Source organism: Prionailurus viverrinus, chromosome B3 (assembly GCF_022837055.1).
Source record: "Prionailurus viverrinus isolate Anna chromosome B3, UM_Priviv_1.0, whole genome shotgun sequence".
In the NCBI taxonomy this organism is placed as follows: Eukaryota; Metazoa; Chordata; class Mammalia; order Carnivora; family Felidae; genus Prionailurus; species Prionailurus viverrinus.
In genome coordinates, this window is record NC_062566.1 from 117,050,535 (window position 1) to 117,072,905 (window position 22,371).

Below are 22,371 nucleotides of genomic sequence, written 5' to 3' on the forward strand. Positions count from 1 at the left end.
ACACACACACTTTGTTTTATCGTACACGGCAGGCTTTTGTAATTACATAGATGTAAGTAAAACAGTATATTTTGATTTAGGATTTAAATTATTTTGGCTATCTTAGTTACAGATAATAGTTATTTTTTTAAATGAACCTTTAAAAAAAAAAAGGTAAAAATTCAACCAGAACCAAAGAGTGAAGCAGTTAAAATTACATTTTCCTAGAACCCCAGACTCGGGTTCTTTACACCTTCCTGAGAAGGAGCCATGATACGCACTGCTTTTAGCGAGCGTTTACGGATTGTGTTCACATCAGGCACTGTGCTAGACTCTAGCACGGTGCACGCACACATTTCAGTCCCTGCCAGCTTCACACTCCTGAGTCTGGGAGGACACCCTGGAATCTCGGAATTTGAAAAGCACTGTGTGATTAATTGTGAGTCTCCGGCCTCGGCCAGGGTTGAAAACCTCCAGTCTGAGAGCCAATCTGTATCATTGGATATGTGACCAATAAGCATGACATGTTTCCACCAGTTTAAGTTACTGAGATGGCAACTGTTTTCTTCCCAGATCAGGAAATGGTCTCGGTAAGATTGCCATTATTTTTTAGATTCTTTGAGGTCAGCTTTTGAAAAATTGCTTTTTAGGAGACAATCCCGTTTTCTTCACTCCATGTGGTTCTTCACTGAGGGTTCTGGAGGGTTCTGGATCAGATTTTCTGAAAGTAGAGGCTGGGGCAGACTCAGAAACCCTGCTCTCCCTCCGCAGAGGCCCGGGCGCCGAGAGTGCCCTCAGCACTTCAAAAGCCCACTTGAAGGATTTGTAAACAGTCTTAATTATTTGCTCCACAAAGAGGATAATGATCTTTTCCTAGAAGGCAGAGGACAAAGAGCAGCATTTCGTGCATTCAGAGCTCAGCTGCTCCTGTCTCTTTCCTTTGTCACAAGTTCTGGTTCTCCTTTAGAACCGGGAAGAGGTTTCTGTTTAGAACCCGGAAAAGTACACTGTAAAGCTGATGGTTTGCTCCAGTCATTTCATTAAGTCTTTGGTTTTGTTCTAACGTGGATTTTGACTTTGTTGTTCCTGGACATAATGGTTGTAGAAAATGTGGAAACATAGTTAAAGTATAAAGAGGAAGACCAATAATTGGACAGCCTCACAAAGACCAGCGGGCACCGTGTGAGTGTTCTGAGAGAGGTACTGGTGGGGGGCAGGAGAGAAAGACCATAGCACCTGCCCTCCAGACCCTGGCGTCTAAAGCTTAGAGCTGAGTGAGTTTGCAGGCCTAGCCTAAGGCTCCAAACCAGGGTGCAGTCCCCTAAGCGTCTGCGCATCCTGGGTGGCTCAGTCGGTTAAGCGTCTGACTTCAGCTGAGGTCATGATCTCACAGTTTGTGAGTGAGAACCCCGCGTCAGGCTCCTGGCCGACAGCGCAGAGCCTGGTTGGGATTCTCTCTCTCTTCCTCTCTTTCTGCCCCTCCCCCACTCTGTCTCTCTCTAAATAAACCTGAAAACAAAAATAAAGAGGATATTCAGGCCATGTTTTAAAAGCCTGATAACTTGGACTGAGGGCCTCTCATCACAGAACGATCCATTCACTAATTGATATAAATGCTTGGGCAAAGCTCTAAAGTCATGCTAGCTCATATTCTGTCTCCTTAGATCCCTTCAGTCTCTCAATTCCATGCTTACATCAATATGGAAAGAAGTTTATAGAAACAAGGATGTCATGGTAGACTTGAAAAAACCCTCAGACCGCTGTTCTTTTTTTTTAAGATTTTATTTTTAACCTCTACACTCAGAGTGGGGCTCGAACCCACAACCCCAAGATCAGGAGTCGCACACTCCACCGACTGAGCCAGCCAGGGACCCCCAGCCATTTCTTTTCTATAAACATTTATTGAGTACGCTCTGCGTGCTTGGCTGTGCTAGGTGGGAGCACTGTGGGGCTGGGGGAAGGGGCCGGGAGAGGTGGGCTGAGAATAGCCTACAGGCTGAAGCCTGCTTTTGTCAATCAAGTTGGATTAGGACACTGCCACACCTATTCGTTCACGTAGAACCTGGCTGCTTTGGTGCTCCAACAGCAGGATGCCACAAAGCCTAAAACATTTCCTGTCTGGCCCTTTACAGAAAAAATGTGTGCTCTCCTGCACTACAGCATTGAACAAGGTAGGTACAGTCCCTCTGTCCTCCTGGGGCTTAGGATCAAACCCCTAGTAGTGCACGTTCAGTGTTTAGTGCAACTTTGCCTGCCCGATTCTGTGTGAAAGGGATTTTGTCGTCCATGCTGGAGATGGTGAGGACACCAAGAACAGATGAGCTTAGACGCAAAAAAGGCACCTTCCCGAAGGGACCCAGTGGCTCCACAGCTAAGGAGATAATCCTCAACCTGACCGAATTTACTAGCATATCTAAGGGGGAAAAAAATGTGCTCATCAAAGAGGATTGATCAGCCCCCTACCCACCCCCCCCAGGCGTGGAAAAAGGAGGCAGACTTTGACAAAGGCACCACTCCTACCAAAAGGGAGTCAGCCTGGGGACAGACTGATGTCATTAAACATTCAGTTGATGTGATTAACATCTTTCTGATTATGATCTAGTCACCCCCCCCCCCCCCGCGCCCCCCCAGGTCTTCTGCTTAGAGTGATCTTGTAGGTTAGGCACATCAGTTTCTCTTTGTACTTGAATGTGTATCCCTGGGCTTATATGTCAGGTTTTGGAATTTGGCCAATGTGAGTCTGGCCCTGAGAGATGGAGCTCCTTTCTGGACTATGATACTGACCTCACAGTAATGAAAACCTTTGTAATGAGTACCAAACTGATGAAGTGGCCTTTTAGGGAGCCACCTGGGGGACTCTTCCAAGACATATCCCCAAACCTTGACCCTGTCACCCTGCCTCCTGTTCCATTGAGAAACTGGAAGCTCTTGATGGGAATGTCCTCAGTTGTTGCCAGCCGAACTACCCACTGCCCCTTGCAAGGGATGGTCTCCTGCCCCAGGCTCTGGGTGAATCCATCCCCGCCCCACTTCTGGAGACCCTCCTACCCACTATCTCCTCTCTTTTACCCTCTCACTTCCTAGCCTCCTCCCTTCTGCATTGAAATACTTGTGGTATCTGCAATCTAAGACAAAGAAAACAAAACCCTCTCAACTTCCAGCTTCCAGCCCCCCTTTCCCTTCCTCTTCTCAGTTCTTGACCCGCTTTACTGCCCTGTATCTGTATCTGCTCCTGCCCGGGCTTGTGATGAATGAGTCCCAGTTCAGCCTCTCCGTTGCGCTCCAGAGCCTTCAGCACCTACAAAACATTTCCGCTTGGATGTTCTGGAAGCTCCCAAATGCAACAAGTCCTACCTGCCCTTAGACGTCTCTCCTTGTGTCCCAGTTGTCGGTTCCCTGGTGTGCAGGCCAGAAGTGGGTCTTAACCTGGAACTCGACTTCCTGCCCCCCATCCCAGACCAACGTCCCCACAGTCATGTCCAGTTCCATCTCCTTCCTTCATGTCCCTTGGCCTAATGCGTCTCTCTGTTCGCCTTGCTCTGTTCCGGGCCACCACCGACCACTGTGCTTCTAGTCTGGTCTCCTGGCTGCCAGGATCGCCCCTTCCCAGTCTGTTTTCTTCTGTGCTGCCTGGGAGACCTTTCTGAACCAATGTCTGAACGTGTCGGTCTCTGTCTTGCTTATGGGTAAGCCATGGCTCCAGAGCGTGATTGAGGATGTCCTCGGGGATTGCCCCACATTGTCCTGGTAACTTTACCCCTGCCATGCTCGCTAGTGGGCTGTGGGTCCGCCTGACTGCTCTGTTTTCCAGTTCCCAGACCTCGTCACCCACCATCACTTTCTAGACTTTGTATACATTCTTCTCCTTACTCTGCCTCCCTGAACCTCCAGGCCCCACTTTTGTCCTTAGGTCTCCAGATAGCTGGCGTTTCCTCTGGGGAAGCCTTTTTCCACTTCCGAGCCCTCTCATCTGACATAGATAGTGCCCCTCCTGGGTGCTCCTGGATACCTTCTGCCAGCACATCGACAACAGTTACCATACTGCATGGTTCTTGCTATGATCTGACTGGGTCCCCAAGGAGATGCTAAGTTCCTAGGGAACAGGGGTTACGTTTACTTTGATTTTCACCAAACCCCATGTTCTCCCACAGTGCCTGGTGCCTAGGAAGTTCTCCGTGTGTCCACATGGAAGGTGGTCCCCCCAAAGCGATCCCCCGTATTCCCCACGAGGACAAACTAGTTTGGCCAGTTTGCCTATGGAAACTTGCAGGGATCTAGATAAAATAGTCAAATGTCTACTTAAAACAATGTGTTAATTTTAGTTATACTTGTATACTTCAAATCACATTATGTAAAAATACCGTAATTTTTGAAAAACTTTTTTCTACTCACGTTTTGCTTTTTTAAATATTTTATTATTTTTTTTAATGTTTATTTTTTATTTTTGAGAGAGACAGCATGAGCAGGGGAGAGGCAGAGAGACAAGGCGATACAGAATCTGAAACAGGCTCCAGGCTCTGAGCTGTCAGCACAGAGCCCAACACAGCTTGAACTCATGGACAGCGAGATCATGACCTAAGCCTAAGTCGGACGCTTAACTGACTGAGCCACCCAGGCGCCCCTCTGTTCACATTTTGTGAAGCGAAGTTATCAAACTTGTCACACAGACCTTTGACTAAAGTGTCTTTGCCTTTTCTAGGGCCACTTCCTGAGTCATTCAACAGTGTTTCAGAGCACCCTGTCTTTACTCCTGTCTTAGTTACTTAAAACTTTAGGAGTACGTGTGTGCTTCTAAAAATGTCATTTTGGAGCTGTAAGTATAGTTCCTAGACCATCAGAGCAGTTCTTTTCTATTTGTGTCAATGTATAAGCACGATTTCCACAGTGTATGAGGTACTCTACTGCTTTTGACACAACATGTGAGGTCAGATTCCCTGGAATAACTAAATTTGTGTGAAGTCTCTTTACCCCCTTGTTACTGATTCAGTTGAATGATGAGCATTGATTGAGGTCTTGGAGCAGTTGGTCGATATAAGGTGGTGGACATAGCACCTCTATTCTGAGATGTCACAAAGTCTCAGATATTAAGTGACTTCTTTTCTAAAGGACAGTGTTTGGGGGACACACCTGCCTCACGCTTGAGCTTATGAAGCCGTTACTCAGTTCTTTGTTGAATATTGGTTGAGTCGCAACCACTGTATTGGGAGCTGGGTTGAGAGTGGATCAAGGGCCCCTACCCCGTGGGGTTGCCGTCTGGGGGGAAGACAGACAGAAAACACGATAGCGGGTAAAGATGCATCATGACAGACTTGAGGCAGGTGCTGTGAAAGAGAAGAGCCAATGATGAGACGAGAGGGGTCTAATTTAGACAGAAGATCGGGAAGGCCATGCTGAGAAGATGACTTCTAAGATAAGGCAAAGCATGTGGAAGAATCCTGGGGCCAGTGCCCCAGGTGGAGGAAACAGCTGATGTGCTTCAGGACCAGAAAGAGGGCCAGTGTGGCTGGTGTGAGTGAGGGAGACAGGGAAGGAGATGGGGCTGGGGAGGGGAGGCTGGCCAAGTCCCGGGTCTGGGTGGTGGGGGGAGGCTTGGTGCATGCTGTACTTGGATTTTCTTCTGGGAGTGGAAGCCACTGATGAATAAATGAACGCACATTGCTGAGGGGAGGGTAAAGCCACCCTGTAGCCCTCCCTACGCCCCCAGGGCATGAGGCCAACTTAGCAGGTCACCAGGAGGCCCCTGGAGCAGCTCCTGGGTCTGTGACTTCAGATGAGAGCAAGTAAGAAAGAAGGCCTGGCAGGCGCTGCTTCTGTTTGTTCACCAGGGGCCCAGATGCAGACTTGGAAGGAAACTCCCCAAGGAAGGGGCAGGGAGATGATTGATGGGTTATCCTGCCTTGGACCACCTCCAGGCCTTTTGTCCTGGAGAATGAGGCCGGGGATCGCACGGGGCGAGGCAAGGGGGCTGCAGAGACAGAGCTAGGAGTGAATGGGGGTCGGGACCAGGTCGCTATCCCAGCCCGGCTACTGACCAGCCGGCTGACCTTGGGCAGGGACTTGTGTCATCTGGTCTCAGTTTCCTCACCTGTATGAAAAGAGTCAATGAAACCTGCAAACAGTTTGCTGTCTGCAGCGCACTGGGGGAAATGAGAGAAAGACCACATCACAGCCAGAGTGCAAGTCAGGTGAGACAGAGCCTGGGGGGGTGGGGGGGTGTGGAGGGCATCTCCGAGGAATTCCATGCAAACAGGAGGGAAAGGTGAGCATGACTGGCAGAAAGAACAGGAGTCGGGGGCCCAGAGGAGCAGATGTGCTCTGCTGGAAGGGGGGGGGGGGTGCTTGGTGGCAGAGGACGGGCTGGTGGGGAAAGCAGCGGGAGGCTGGATGGCACAGGCTTCGGAGGCTTTGTGAAGGAAAAGTATGGAGTAACACCAAGATTCGAGGGTGTGTGACCGGTCTTAGAATCCCAATTTGACAATTTCTTTCTTGGTCATCTTGGTAAAGTTACATAGTTTCTCTGGGCTTTAATTTCCCAGTCAATGAAATGGGAGTAATGGGGCTGATAAGCAGTTCTGGTGCTGGAATGTCATTGCAGATTGCAGTCATGCACGTGAAGTTTTTAGTTTAGTGCCTGGCATATAACTCTTAAATAGATAATAATTGTTTTTGCTGCTTGTGCTTGGTAACAGGAAGCCAGTGAAGGTTTTTGAGCAGAGAATTAATGAGATCTCATTTTAGCAAGTTAATTCTGGCAAGGTAATTCGGGGAAGATGGTCTGGATGTGCGAGAGTCTAGGGGCAGGCAGTCCGGTTAGGAAGCGGATTCTCATAGCCCATCCATTTGGAGGCATCCAAGCCAGCAGTGGCAGAAGGGTTAAAAGGAGAGGTTGGACTTGAGAAACTTCTGGAAGTGGATTCAGTATAAAATGAACAGTGGCTGGATTGAGACTGCCCCTTAGGTTTCAAATTTAGGCTGCTAGGGGGCTGGCGAGGTTATTTGACGGCAAGGAAACCAAGAAAGAAGAATATTCCTAATGGGAGAGGATAGGCTGGGACAAGGACAAAGGGGCAAGGGGTTGGGACAATGGACAAAGTTTGGGACATGTTGAGTTTGATCAGTTCACAGGTTTTACTCTGGAGAGTTGGAACTCAGGGCCTAGGGCTCCAGAGTGTTAGCTGAGTGGGGTTTGGGGATCTAATGAGATCCTCTAGAGCAGTGGTTCTCAAAGTGTGGTCCCCAGAGGAGAAGCACCTGGGAGCCTGTTGGAAATGCAAATTTCCAGCCCCACCCAGGTTGCTAATCTGAGACGGTGGGGGGTGGGGCAAAGCCATCTGATGCAAATGCCCTCCAGGAGAGTTTTTTCTAGAGAAAGCTTTTCTGAAGGAGAGGGGCCAGGGGTGGGGGTGGGGGTGGGGGCAAGAGGAAGGACCTAGTGAAGGGAAAGGAAGTAAGAGCCTTGGAAAGAGACTGAGAAGTACCATCTTGCGTCAGTTTCAACATGCACTGCCCCCCCCCCCCCAACCTCTCTGAATTGGGCTATGTGCTGGTTACTCCATGTGGTTGACCCTGCCCTCACATGCACATCAGAACTTGCAGAAAGGGGCCAGTGACCTGGGAGGTAACCCCCGAGATGATAATGGACATTCTTCAGAAGCACAGCATGGTTGGCTCCCTTATTGGCAGAGACTACGATTCTGTGGGAAAACACAAAAACAATGACTTTGATCAAGAATCTTTCAGGAGAATTGCACTTGGAGAAGTTTTAGCGACACCTTTCATTTGTTTTTCTTCTATTTTCTCTTCCGTGTATGAACAAGGATGCTGTACGATCATATCTCTAAGTAAATCTCAAAGAGATCTTTTAATGCGAACACACACGAAAATGCTAGTGGCAAGGAAGCACAGTTGTAGTTTGATTGGCAGAATTGCTTCCTTTCTTGATGCTCCATAGAATAATGATGCACTCTTACCACCGGAAGCAACTTGGTGTCAATGTGGTGAATAGAGAACTGATCCGAGACCTTGTAAGAGTCCCTGCAGAAGGAAGGGAGATGAAATCTTAAGAGCTAGGTGTTCTCTGCATTGGGAAGGACCAGGATAGGGCGCCTGGAACAGGCTGTTGGATTTGACAACTGACGGATCACTGCTGAGTTCTAGGATTCTCTAAGTGGAGGTTTTATTTTCAATTTATTTGCTTTTTTTTTTTTTTTAAGTTTCTTTATTCATTTTGGGAGAGAGAGAGAGAACACACTCGTGCACTGGAGGGGCAGAGAGAGAGAGAGAGAGGAGAGAGAGGATCCCAAGCAGGCTTTGCATCAGCAAGGAGCCCGACGCAGGGCTTGAACCCACAAACCAGAAGATCACAACCTGAGCCGAAATCAAGAGTTGGATGCTCAACCACCTGAGCCACCCGGGCACCCCATCAATTTATTTGCTTTGTACTTGAGATACAAAAGTGAGAGAGACCCAGTAACCTCTATCCCCAGGAAGCACGTAGCTCAGAAGGAGGACAACACACAAAATCCTGATTCTGCAACACCCAGCTGGCTGCTTCAAGTGGAAGGTGGCGGGTGTGACCTATGGGGGCAAACAGGAAGGAGCTTGTGAACCTACCCAGGGCAGAAGGGAAGAGGGTATCATGAGCTGAGGTTCAAGGTTGTGGGAGAATTTACCAGGAAGGGTTTCAGGTGGAGGGAGGTAGGAGAGGGATCGGAGGCCCCAAAGGTATTAGTGGAACCTACCACCTTAGGGCTCAGGTGGAGGTAAATGAGGACAGACAGGTCAGAGTTGGCCAGATCATAACGAGCCTGGTAGGCTTTGCCCTGGAGGTTAGATTTAATTCTTTATGTGATAAGGAGCTGTTGGACAATTTCTTAAACTTAATTCTTAAGGTAACTTTTAGCTTTTTATCAAAGCAATGTGTGCACGCAGTTTAAAAAAGTATGATGGGAATGTAAGTAAGTCTCCTAATGAAAAGTGACAGTCCTTGGCCCTTCACATATATTCTCTTTCCTCCCTTCATGACCCAAAGTTAGCCCTTTAAGAAAAACTTTCTTCTAGCGTTTATCTTCTTAGTTGCTAATGTGATTTTACAGCCATGTTTACTGAGTTGGCAATTTGGGCGTTATTTCTTGACTTCCTGTTATGGACAATGAAGAATTTGTTCCAATTATACAACCCATCCAACCACACACATTTCCAGTCTTCCCATTGTCAGAATACGGTTACCTCACAATTTTTGGTTAAATGTCTTTGCTTCCTGCTAGTCCTTTCTCCACTTGTCCTTGACTCTTCTCCTGGGTTGGATCCCCTGTTTTCTGGGTTCTGCCTCTTCCTCTTTTTGCTTCCTCCATTTTGGGGGGAGCACGTGCTGGAAAGCCGCAGGGGAGGTAAGATTGTTGATGCCTTGGAAGCAGGGAAATATCCTTACTCATTCCTTCACCTCACCCCCGAGATTTCTATCTTGGCTTGGTATAAAATTCTGGCTTTAAGTGATTCCACCCCACCACCCCCGCCCTCCCCCATGACACCGTTACTCCTTTTCTTAGTTTCTGGTGCTGTCGTCAAGAAGTTGGAGTCATCATTTAGAGATTGTATATAGAGACCTCATACTTCCGCACATGGTTCTGGGTGCTGGGGAAACTTCAGTGAACAAAGCAGATAAATAAATGAAGTCACATGATGAGTGCCAAAGCTAAAAAAAGTGGCGATGCGCACAGGGGTGTGTGTGTGTGTGTGTGTGTGTGTGTGTGTGTGTGTGTGTGTGTTTCGGACTTTTTCCCCTTATGGTTTCAGATATGGTGGCCGGTCTTATTCTCGATCCTCCGTATTTGACTTGTTTTTTGTTACTCTCCCGGAAAAATTTTAGACTCTTTTCTTTCTTTGCCCTCTCTGGTTGAAATTTTACGACGCAGGCCTCTGTTGTGTGCTGTAGGTCTTTTTATTATTTATTTTTTCATGTTTTTGTTTTGAGATCATTGAAGAGTCACACCCAGTTTTAAGAAATGATGCAGAGAGATCCCGAATACCTTTCACCCAGTTTGCCCCGAAGGTAACATCTTGCGTAACTACAGTACAGTATCACAATCAGCAATGGCCATTGATGGAATCTGCCCACCTTAATTCAGATTTTACTGGTTGTACACACTCTGAGTGTGTGTGTGTGTAGTTTATGCGGTTGTATCATTTCATGGACTCCTGTGACCATCCCACAGTCAAGATACGGAAGAGCTTTGGCTTTACCCTTTTACACCATAACCACCGCCCCCGCTCTCCTCTGCCTGACCCCTGGCAGCTACTAATTTGTTCTTCACCTCTGTAATTTTATCCAGATCTTTATTCACTTATTCTGCTGGGCTTTCAGCAGGACTTTTTGTCTGTAAACTCATATTCTTCAGGTCTTAGAAATTTCCACCCTCCACCCCCTCCCTCCCTTCTTCAGTTTCTGCCTTCATGACGACCTCCTGTCCCACCTTTTTCTCTTTTAAAAACTTGTGATGGTTGATGCGGAGCTTCTAGGATCCGTTGTCTAATTCTTACATCTTTTCTAGTCTCTCGTCCATTTCTTGGATTTTTTTGTTCTGTTCTGGAGTAGCAGCTCCTCAGCTCTTCTGAATCTTTTGTGACTTTCATATTTTTCATTTCTAGGAGCTCCATTTTATACATTTTAAACTTTTTATTGCATGCTGTTCTTGTTTCATGAATGCAATGTGTTGGTGTTTTTTTTCTTCTCAAGTTGATAGTATGTTGATTATTGCTTTGTGAGGTTTAAAAATGTATTTGTAATCTTCGGCTGTCTGTCTTAAATGCAAATAGGGATAAAGAGGGTAGAAGGAGCATTCTCTCTGTTGATCTTCATCTGCTGGACTTCTTTCTGATGCTGTGCGTTCTCCCAGAGAAGAACCCTACAAATTCCTATCTTGGGGTGGGGTGTGGAGTGTGCAGACTGCCAGGATTCAGGGAGTGGGCTTGGGGTGGGCTGGGTGGTCCCACTGTTCAGGCATCCTAGTTTTAGCTTCAGCTTCCCTTCTGCCTGAAGTAGAGTGGGTCCTTGAGTCCAGAACTTAACTTGCTCACAGCCTCCAGAGATGAAGCTGGCTTCTCTTGGGTGGGTTGTGGAGGACTCCTAGATGGCCGCGTGGAATGGTAGCCAAGTCCTCCCAGCAAATTCCCCAGTTTGTGGCCCCAAAGCCCACCACATCTTCTGCCGTATCTCGAGCCTTCGGTGCCTGAGGCTTTCTGAGGCTCTGCAGTACAAATGGCTTGTCATCTAGATACTACACTTGATCTTAGCCCAAAGGCGGAGAAGCGATGGCTTGCCAGCTTTGGCTATTCTGGGTTTTACTTTGTCCATTCTCCTGTGGCAGTTCCCGCCCCATGCTGCCATTTATCGGGCTGTGGGATGTGTGTGCAGACAGGGGGTGTGCCATGATGGAGTTTTGCACAGAAAGATTATTAACGTCCCTCCAGGGGCAGTGTGGGGGTCAGACTGGAAAGGGAACTAGAGACAGAGGAGGCTAGTGCCTGGAGGTGAGTGTGGGGACTGATGAGCTGTGGCCATAGGGGAAGGAGGGACAAAATGTGAATGAAGTAGGATGAGAAGGACCTTAAAGGAATAAAGGAGAGGGGAGAATCCAGGATGCGCCTCAGTTTCTGATCTAGGTGGGGATGGGGGTAGGGGCGGTTTAGTGATCGTTTTGCTGAGACAAGGAGCACAATGAGAGGAGTCGGCTGGGTAAGGATGGGTTCAGCTGAGGAGGTGTGAGGAACCGTAGGGACTTGCAGGTGGAAATACCCAGCAGGCAGATGGATGAAAGGGTGTGAGCACAGGCCCTGCCTCTTGCTGCTCATCCTTACCAAGTACGTGATAGCCCAGGCCAGTGGCACGAATGAGATCATGGAGCTAGGAGGTAAGGAAGAGGGAAGGGTGGACAGTTGAGGACAGTGGGCCCCACAGAAGGAGATGGTGTGTGTCCCCCAGAAGTGAGATAGATAGGGAAGCGGAGCCAAGTGACTACTGGCCCAGCCCTTCCACGGCAGTGACCTAAAATGGCGGCCATTCGGGCTCCGATGTTAGCCAGCGGCCTCTGAGACATGCGTCCCCCAGGAGCCCCCTGTCTAAGCTCTGCGGCCCCAGCCCTGAGCCCCTGAGCCCCTGAGCCCCGGGAGAGGACTGCCCACTCCCTGCAGCTGTTCAGAGACAGCTGATGGTGACGCCCTTGGGGTTTCCTTCCTGGGGCACAGGATCAAAGGAGCTGATGGTGGGGATTTCCCCTCTGCCTCGAGGCCAGAGGTCACGCAGAAGTCCAGGTCAGGCTCTGAGCATTCCTTCCTCCCTTCCCTACCACAAGTGCGGACGCACCAACTCTGAGGTCGCCAGTCTTAGTGTTCTTAAATGTCAGAATGGGTGGCTGGCCTCACGTCAAAGACTTACCCGGAGTCTTCTGCTGAATTTACCCTGGCAGCACTGCCTGCGTGTAAAAATAAGCACCACAGCCTTGAGTCCTTGCTTGCTGAGCCCTGTGCGTGCTTTCTGTCCCTGTATCACACAACTTTGTAAGACGGGCATGTGCTATATGCCCATTTTACAGATGAGGAAGTGGGCCCAGAGAGGTTCGGTGACCTGAAGTAGTGTCTGCCTGTGTCTGTCCTGGGCACACTCCTGTGTTAGAACTCTGAGTTGATGCTAGCCATTGGGTAGGTCCTTGTCCTATGAGGGCCCACCTCCAAACCTGCCATGCTTCAGCTGGTGGTGAGTGTGTGTGTGTGTGTGTGTGTGTGTGTGTGTGTTCCACAGATGCCCCTCCCTGCTCCTGAGCTCTCCTAGACTGCCCTCCAGAGACCACAGAAATTCTGATGAATTAATCTCATCACTTTATCGAGGAGGCACTTACAGAAATTACAAGGCAAGGCCAGCAGCCTGGCTTTCTGGCGGCCAGCCGCTAGGGCCATAAAACAAATTGAAAGGAACAAAAATAAATAAATAAAATCAGAACTCTCTCTCTTGCACGCGCACGCACACGCGCAGGGTCAGGAACACCGTTCTATCCTTGTTGTTAATGCTCAACCCTCTTGTCCTGGGAGAGCACCAGTGCCAAATCGCAGGCATTTCTTGACCCCCTGCTGGAGCGACAGCCCCTCCAAACCCGGGGTCGGTCCTCCTTCAAGGGATGACAGGTTGGCTGTGCAGCCGAGACCAGTGAAGGTGAACGGCTAGCAGCATGCAAGTGGCGTCCCGAGGCTGCATGAGTTGCCTTGCCAGGTGAACGCAGGGCCGCCACGGGCCCTGTGAGCTCACTGCACAGTGGTTCCGAGCAAGACTGGAGCCAGACCATCTGGGTTCAAGTCCTTGCTCTGACTCATCCTGGACTCTGTTCTCATCTATAAGGTGGAGGAAAAGATGTTTACCTCCCAGAGTTGTTGGGAAAATTAAAGGTGCAGTATGTGAAAAGCACACCAATAGCTGCTTCATGGGAAGCACCTGTTAGTGTTGGCTCTCGGCATGTACTGAGCGCCTCCTGTGTGTGCCGAGCGCCTGGACTCCAGAGGAGCTGGTCTAGGAGTCAGGTGACCTGTATCCATGGGACCTGGAGGTGTAGACGGGCCAGGTGAGGTGGTGGAGGGAGCTTACTGGGGTTGTTCTAAGCAGCTGGAACAAAGGCCGGGAAGCCTGTGTTATCACTGAGTTCCAGGAACTGATGATTATGCGGGACAGTGGGTGGGGGGAGGGATATTGAGGCTGGAGAGAGAGGGGTGGGGGTGGGATGGTGGCAGGGACCAAACTCTACAGAGCCTCCTAAGCCAAGATAGGCTTGGATGAATTAATTCATATTTGTGTTTTTCTCCTGTTTACTGTGCTTCTGGAAATACTGAAATTTTTGTCAAGAAGCCACACAGGCCAGAGTGACCTAAGAAATGGTTAGGGCTGGATAAGAGGGGAGGGGCTCACAGAATCCTTATCCCTTCCCCTTCCTGCCCTCTCCCACCCTGCTGCACCGAGGGGGACTTTTAGACCCTCCTCCCCGCCCTGCAAGAAATGGGAGGGAGAAAGGTGATAAGGTGATGGCGGCTGGAATTCAGAGAGAGATGGAGATCTAAGGTGCCCCAGGCAAGTCATGTCTCCTCCCCAGTACTAAATGAGGCTGAGAATACTCAGCAAGCTCTTGTGAGCCCTCACTTTGTAATCGGGGCGCTACAATTTTATGACTTCAGAGCCCTTTGTCAGGGGCACAGCTTGGTTCCTGCTGGCTCTCAGAAAATCCAACAGTCAGTATTTTCCATAGGCCACAGGGGGAGGCCGAGGCACAGGGATTCTGGAAGACAGCACCCTCCCGACTTCCTCCAGACCACCTCAGCTGCTGGGGTGGCAACAGGGAGGGGCCTGTCTGGTTTCCCCAAGCTTCTTGTGGAGTGCAGGGGCGGCACAGGGGCTCTGTGGCCTTCAGTAACTCATTTCAGCACCCCCTAGTCTCGTTGCTGGGCCTGTGAAATGGGGCACTGGTGGGCCCACCTCCGAGGGGCCTTGTGAGGAGTGACCACCCGTGCGGATCATGCACGGGAGCAGGTGCGCAGTAAAGGCAGCTGTTGGAACTGCTAATGTGGATGGGGCTGGGGGGAGAGGGAGGATTCGGAGGCCAGGCAGGTCTGGAACTAACCTTTCAAGCTGTCTCAGGCCAGGAGTGACCTTTCAGAGGGTGCTCCATGCCGGGCAGTGTCCTTGCCAGGCGAGGTGGGCCCACAAGCACCCCTGCTTCGGAGGAGTGTCCCTGGGCCTGACGAGAGGGTTAGGAGGGCAGCCTTCTCCCTGCGCCCTCAGGTGGGCATCTGATGGGGGTGGGCAAGGGGAGTTTGCACTAGTCCAGAGTCTGTTCTCTGAAAACCGCAGGCTCTGGCAGGCCTCCCAGAGTTGGGACAGGGGCTGAGAAGACCAGATAAAAACAGAACAGCACTGGGTCACTGCTGCATTTTACCTTCCAATTGCCTTTCTCTCCTCTACTCCACTGGACCTCCCTTTCCTTCCCATTGCCTTTCTCTTCACATTTATAGCTACACAACGCCTGTTTGTTAAGTAATTATAGGCAGGTAAGAGGACGTGGGGGAGACGCGATGCCCTGTGTTAGAAAGGCAGCCACAGCCTTTCCTATAAAATGGGGGCCGTGTCAATACCGACCTCGCGTGATTGCCATGAGGATTCTGTCGGTGACTCATTCCACAAGTTTTTCTTGCATGGCTTCTGCATGGCAGGGGCCGATCTCGGTGTATCTGGGAGACTGAGTGGTGAACAGCACAAGCGTTTGCCTTTGAGGGGCTGACAGCCTCCTGGGAGCATGGGTCAGGTTCATGGTAGCCATTATTAGAATGCATTCAAGGGGCGAGACAAGAAAACGGTCACCAATTCCCTCTGTAGTAGGGCCGTGGTTATGGAATCGGCTACGTTGAGTAGTGCTTTACTTTTTTTTTTTTTTTTTTTTTTAAAGTAAGCTCTGTGCCCAACAAGGGGCCTGAACCCAACCACCCTGAGATCAGGGTGCTCTGATCCCATGCTCTGGCAGCTGAGCCAGCCAGGCGCCCTAGTGCTTTAGCATTTTTAATGCCCTTGCTCCTGCTTTCACGTGGGAGATCCTACACACCGCTTTGCAGACGAGGAGACTGAGACTCAGAGGAAAGTGATTTCTCTCAAGGTCAGCAAGCGGTGGCCCGGGTGTGCAGAGAGGGACACGGAACACAGGCCCTGGGCCCGGGGGGGGGGGGGGGGCAGAGCTTCCAGGAGGCTTTGCCTGTGCTTTGGGGCCCCCGGCTGGAGGGCATAGGGGCCGGTGGCCTGCACTGACATTCTGGTCAGTGCAAGGAGGTGTTCTGTGCCTGGGGTAAAATGCCAGCTCAGTGGTGCCTTCAAAGCCGTGGGCTCCCCTTCTTCAAAGCTGTGGCTGCCTGGCCCACCCCGCCCTCCGGGTCTGGGATCTAAGTATTTAAGAGGGTCGGGAACATCGTGGCGGGGACCTCCGAGCACCCACCGTGGGAGCCACTGCCCCACGGAAACCTCAGGATAAGGGGCAGTCGTAGGTCCCGCCGGTCCATCTCCATCCGGCCTTTGGCTGGTGGGCGGGGCTCCGGGAGGGCACGTGGCAAGCCTGTCTGTGTCTGGTTACAGGAAACATCGAGTACAGCTGCCCGGCCACCAATGAGTGTGAGATCACGAAACGGAGGCGCAAGTCCTGCCAGGCCTGCCGCTTCATGAAATGCCTCAAAGTGGGGATGCTGAAGGAAGGTAAGAGGCCCGCACGGCCACGCCGTGCTCCGACCGAGGCCCGGGGTCCCTTCTCACTGGGCGTCTCAGACCCCTGTGTCCCTGCCCCCCGGGCGGCACAGACCGGAAAGTGTCTGCACGCATCCCAGGTGGAGCCCCTGCTCCCTGGGACGCCCCCCTTTCCTCTCTCACACGCACCCTGCACGCGGGTTTACGGCCGCCTCACAGCTCCACTGCTGAGGGGGACACGGGGCAGGCATCGGAAGTTCCGCATTAAGGATCCTCTGGAAAATCCCGACCCCACTTGGGCCCTAGAAAGCTGGCTTGGCCCTCTGGGGAAGGCCCTCCTTTTGGGGCGAGGCCCCTGGTCCACCCTGGGAGGGGTAGGCTTCTCATTATTTGGGCAACACTTCTCTGGGCTCCCCTTCATCCCCTTCCTTCTTGATCTGCTCAGATTGATGACCCTTACCCAGGTCCATCTTGGGGGGGGTGTGTGCGTGTGTGTGTGTGTGTGTGTGTGTGTGTGTGTGTGTGTGTTTCTCCCCTTCTGCAACTTTCGAGGGAGCTGGTGGAAGTTCTTACACATCCGCTTTTATGGTTCTGGGCCCTGGAACCTTTCCAGAAGGGGAAGGAGGCAGGAAAAGAGGTGCGTGTTGAAGATTGTGTGATGGAGGAGGGGCTGGGAGTGAAAAGGAATGGGCTGGTCTCGAATGTAGTCCCTCCCTGAGAGGGGGCTTCTGGAAGCCCAGCGCTCCTCTCATCCTCTTCTCCCTGCATCCCTGGGGAAGAAGGCGCTAATTTAATTGATGCTTTGTCAGTAGGACAACTTGGACCTTGCCGTGTTGGGGAAATGAGAGACCTCTGGTCTCCGTCCCGTGCACCACCCCAGATGGCCCAGCGTGCCCACCTCTAAGCATGCTCCTGAAGCAGTTCCTCAGCTACCCCGGTGTCTACATAGCATGTTGCCCTTTAAACCACATTTCTCGTTGGCCTCTTCATTTAACACCTTTGAGATGGCGAAGCCACTCAGTTATTTAGAAACATGCCAACTGCTTCGTTGGGGGGGAGGGGTGGTCAAGTAAGAACAGTCTTCTTTCTAGACTAAAAGTGGGCTGTGTTAGACCTCCTGAAAGATTGTGAGTTCATTTTGATTCTACACAATTTGAGTCATACCCTTGTGTAGGGTGTGACCCGAGTTAGTGACTGACCAGGGTCCCCTGATTGCTACACCAGGCTCTTTCTGCTCCTCCAGAGCATCCTGGGGTTCACAGATGAGGAAACTGAGGCACAGAGGTCCTCAGCAGTATGCTTCAGTGCTGGCCTCTAGACTTCCTCCTCTGAGGGCTGTTGGAAGCCAGCCTAAGGGTTTCTAAGTCTTAGAGAAGCTAGCTCATAAATCCTGGGGACAGGGGCTACCGCCTTGTTCTGGAAGCTGGGCGTGAGGGCACTGGGTCAGGCCGGGGGCCAGCTGTGCAGTGGCCTTTTCTTTTTTTTTTTTTTTTAATTTTTTTTTTTCAACGTTTATTTATTTTGGGGACAGAGAGAGACAGAGCATGAACGGGGGAGGGGCAGAGAGAGAGGGAGACACAGAATCGGAAACAGGCTCCAGGCTCTGAGCCATCAGCCCAGAGCCTGATGCAGGGCTCGAACTCATGGACCGCGAGATCGTGACCTGGCTGAAGTCGGATGCTTAACCGACTGCGCCACCCAGGCGCCCCTGCAGTGGCCTTTTCTGGTTGTAGTTTGGACTCTCATTGCTTACTTCACAGCATCTGGGGAACTTGGAGCAGAGGGGAGCTGCCGTGCTATTAGTATGCTCCTCCTAAATTTTAACGATGACAGAACTGAGTCCTGTAGGGCTTGGGGCTCAAGGTCTTTCCCACCCTCAGTCTCTGCCGATGTGTGGGCAGCTGGGCCCAGAGCCTGGAGTTTCCCCATGCTCTGTGCCGTGTCTGCCCGAACCCCAGGCCACCCCACCCTCACCCCGGGATTGTGAGCTGAAGAGCTTGGGAAGGGGAAGGAGAGATGAGGAAAAAGGGAGGGACCACCACTTGAAACCCCTGCATGGTTTCTCTCTAGGGTGGCAGCAAGGGGCATCTGACACCCCTTGGGCCCAGCCTGGAGAGGCCCTTTCCGGAGCTCTGCCTGGAGGAGGAGGGGCCATCCGCAGAACCCTCCCCTCCGCCACACCGCCCCAGTGCTGGCAGTTCTAAATCCAGAGGGGACAGGATGACACAAAGGCTCCCGGAGCGGACAAAGCCGAGTGCCTCCATTTAGTTTCTGTCCCCTGCAGTGCAGAGCCTTGGCGGGATCCTGCCATCAGAAGCTCCACGGGGACCAGCCCCCTGAGGAGGAGCGTGCCTCATTGAGGAGCCTGAGCCCCTGCCAGGTGGGGGCTCTTGGCAGCTGCCCCGGCTCCTGCTTTTGTTTGGTTGTCCCCCCACCACCTCGTGAGCAGGAGCCTGGGCCCCTGGGGCGGGCACAGGCTCCCTGCCCTCCCTCTGCTTTCCCCCAGACTCTGGCCCGACTCTGAGAGGCAGGCTGCAGCCTCCCTGGGAGCCACTCCTCCTGAAGGATCTGGGGTGGGCCTCACTTGGAGGAACCAGGGGCCGGGGTCCCGGGTCTCGGGTCTTGTGTAGAAGTGTGGGGGTGGCAGGAGGCTGGAGAAGGGATGCGAATGTCTGCTCCCCCTCCTCCCTACCTCACCTGCACATCTTAAGCTGTTTTCTATCTTCTGTCCAGCAGCTCTAGAGAGCGTGTGTGCGGTGGGGGGGGGGGGGGGGGGCGCGGGAGGGCCAGAGAGAAAGGGAGACGGAATCCAAAGAAGGCTGTCAGCACAGAGCCTGCCACGGCGCTCGAACCCACAGACCGTGATATCGTGACCTGAGCCAAAGTCAGATGCTTAACCCGCTGAGCCACCTAGGCGCCCCTGTCTTTTACAGTTTTTCTTTTCGCAAGTAAAACACCTTAGACACTGCTTCATAATTTGGGGCACCTGTGGGGGTGTGGGAGAGAGGGGAAACTCTGGTGATGGGACTTCTTGCGACTCAGCCTCCCCCCTGCCTTGGGGCTGCCGTTGGCTCTGGAATCATCATCATCGACTGTTCCACGTAGGCAGTACCCAGGTCTGTCTCACTTTAAGCAAATCCAGTGTGTGAAAGTCTGCTTTTTCAGAGAAAAAAAGTGACTTTTCTCTTCATAAGAAATCGGACACAAAATCCACACTGGGTTGAGGGTTGGGGCCTGCGCCCTCGCTCCTGGCTCTGAGGGAATCCTGCCGTGTGCGTTCTCTCTCTGGCTCACACTCCTGGGCCTCCATTTCTTCACCTGGGGAGCAGGGGTGTTGACACCTGCAGGTCAAGTGGGGCGGGGGGACCACGTGGAATGACTCCTTGGTGAAATCCACCGTGGGATTGCTTTAAGCCGTCACCTTTCTGGGCGTGTTATTAGAGTAGTTGGTTCAAAGGCGGTCTCGAGTGAGGTGAGACATACTGGCCGCCCTGATCTTCCTCCTGGATTCACTGGTGGGCATCTCAGGGGTGACCTCCTTCTGGGGCTGGCCCCCTGTCTGGGGTCTAAAGTCAGGATGAGAGGTCCCCTCGGGACAGCAGCGGAGCGGCTCTCCCCCGATAGTTGGGCTTCCCCGCCTGGCTGGGGTGTGGCCTGCCAGCCTCTGAGCCGAAGAACCTGGAAAACCATTTGCTGCCTTTCACTGGAAGCCCCCACGCTTCAGCACGGCTCTGGGCTTTCAGCAGCTCTCCCTGGAAGGCCTGTCCTGCGAACTTCACCTTCTCCTCACCTCACTTCACCTGCCTCGGGCCAGCAGCCTCCCTGTCCCGCTCCACTTCCTCCTCCCCTCAGCCCTTGCCTGCCTTTTCCCCAAGTGTTTTCTAAAAGATATTTGATTTCAGTGAAAGCTGGGCCGACATCCATGCAATATGCTCTCACTCTCTTTGTGCTTGTTGGGAGGGCGGAGGGCTCCTCCGGGGATTCTGGGTAATTGGGTTAGTGGCCAGCTCATGTCAGGAAATTAAAAGGAGGCTCCGATCAGGTTCCCGCTGCATGGGATTTAATGGCTTTGTATTTATAGAGTATTCTGCCTCTAGCCCCTGCCAGAAATACCACTTTTCTGGCCCTGTGAATGAAGAAAGAGGATGAGAGATGGCTTGCCTTTAAAAATTCTTTCTCTTTTCCAAAATGCATTAGTGCTCTGAGACAAACCAACTCTCCAGCACTTCGGAGAATAGTTCTGAACTAGAGCCCAAGAATGCCGATATGTATCCGTATCTCCCTCGGACCGCTTTCCGTCTCATACGCGAGCACACAGATGCATACGCACGCACACGTCTGACAGTTCACGAGATCTTCCCGTGTGGCCTGAAGCGTCTGGGCCACTCAGGCACGATGACCCGATGACCTCTGGCTGGGGAAATGTTGACTGAATGAAGTCGTAGAGGATGATCTTGTCTGTGCCAAATCTTACTACTGTTCATTCAGGACTTTGGGTGTGCCGGAGCATTGAATAATTGGTTCAGTGGTCATACAGACCCGGTGAGTCCCCAGTGTCACTGCTAATCAGCTCCTTGGGTGCCTTACTTAAACCTCTGTAAGCCTGCTTTTCTCCTCTGTAAAATGGGAATCATAATCGCAGCCATTTTCATCATGCTCTCTACTCTTCAGGGAAGGCCCTGGAGTGGTGCCACAAAGTAGGATTGGAGATAGATATTCTGCATCATGTGATATAATTGATTTTCTTCTGTGATCCAGAAGGGAGTTTTGAATCTCCCATAGCCTCTCTTCCCAATCCTTGGCTGATGACCTTGCTTTCCATTTTCTTGAAAAAGTAGAAGCAAGCAAGTGGGGGAGTTTCTTATCCACCTGCTGCTGGATCCACAAATCTACCTGTTGTTTTCTGTCTTCACCCCTGTGAGAGCGAGCTCTGCTCCTGTCAAAAGCCAGTCTCCTGACCTGTGCTCTGACTCCTTCTCCTTCTTTATCAGGGACTTCAGTCCTGGAGTATCATTTCTGCTTCTAGCACCATCAGTCGCTTCCTCACTACTGGATCATTTTCATCGCACACACCAAACCTACTTTTGTTCTCCCTTTATAAAAATAAAATAAAATTTTAAAAACTCCACAACTATATATTGACCCTTCACTGCTACTTTTCCGTGCTCCCCTTTTCAACAAAATTTCCCCACTTGTTACATCCACTTCTTTACCCCACCTGCTTAAAAAAAATTTTTTTTTTTTCCTTAAAAAGTAAACATCGGGGCACCTGGATGGCTCAGCCGGTTAGGCGTCTGACTTGGGCTCAGGTCATGATGTCACGGTTCACGAGCCCCATGTCAGGCTCTGTGCTGACGGCTCAGAGCCTGGAACCTGCTTCCGATTCTGTGTCATCCTCTCTCTCTGCCCCTCCCCTTGCTTGCATTCTGTCTCTCTCTATCTTAAAAATAAATATTTTTTTTAAAAAAGCAAACATCAAGTAGATTCACAAAATTTAGAGTATATTAGTTAGGCTAAGGCTAAGCTTCTATAAAAAAAAAAAAAGATTCTCTTCCCCTCTCAAAACAAACAAAAACCAGAAGCTTAAGCAGGATGGAAGTGTACTCCTCTCTCATCTCTCATGTAACAGTCCAGAGGTCAAAGGTGATCTGGGACTGGTTGGCAGCTTGGCCATTCTTATAGAAGGTGGACCCAGTTATCAGCATCTTTTCAGGCAGCCAGGAGGAAGTGTAGCCTAGCCAGATCATTGGAAAGATGGGACCCAGAAACGGAACCTGTTCCTCCCATTCACAGCCCATTGGTGGAACCTGGTCATATGGCGACACCTGTACAAGGAAGTCTGGGAATTGTAGTCTTTAGCTGGGATGCCATTTGTCCAGCTAAAACTCTACTGGTATGGAAAAATGAAAAAAATGTATTTAAGTGGGCAGACACTGTTACCTGCCAAAAATATACGTAAAGTATAAAGAATACTGGTACCTTCCATCCAATGTAAGGAAAAAAAAAACCTATCCTTTTCAGGTTCTGTTTGTGCCCTCAGAGGTAACTTTATCCTCAGAGGTAACTTACTCTGGTTTCACATTATTTTGCCTTTGCTTTTTTCAAATAGCTTTTTTTTTTTAATGTAGTACTGTTTG

At 50.9% G+C, this 22,371-nt stretch overlaps 1 protein-coding gene across 1 annotated transcript in view; it reads left to right on the forward strand.

Annotated features, from left to right (window-relative positions):
* The window catches only part of ESRRB (estrogen related receptor beta), a 114,786-nt gene that overhangs the window by 61,509 nt on the left and 30,906 nt on the right, over window positions 1-22,371 (forward strand). The window contains exon 3 of the mRNA XM_047863366.1: window positions 16,130-16,246. Within this exon, the coding sequence (XP_047719322.1) occupies window positions 16,130-16,246 (117 nt within the window). The remainder of the gene's footprint in view (window positions 1-16,129; window positions 16,247-22,371) is intronic.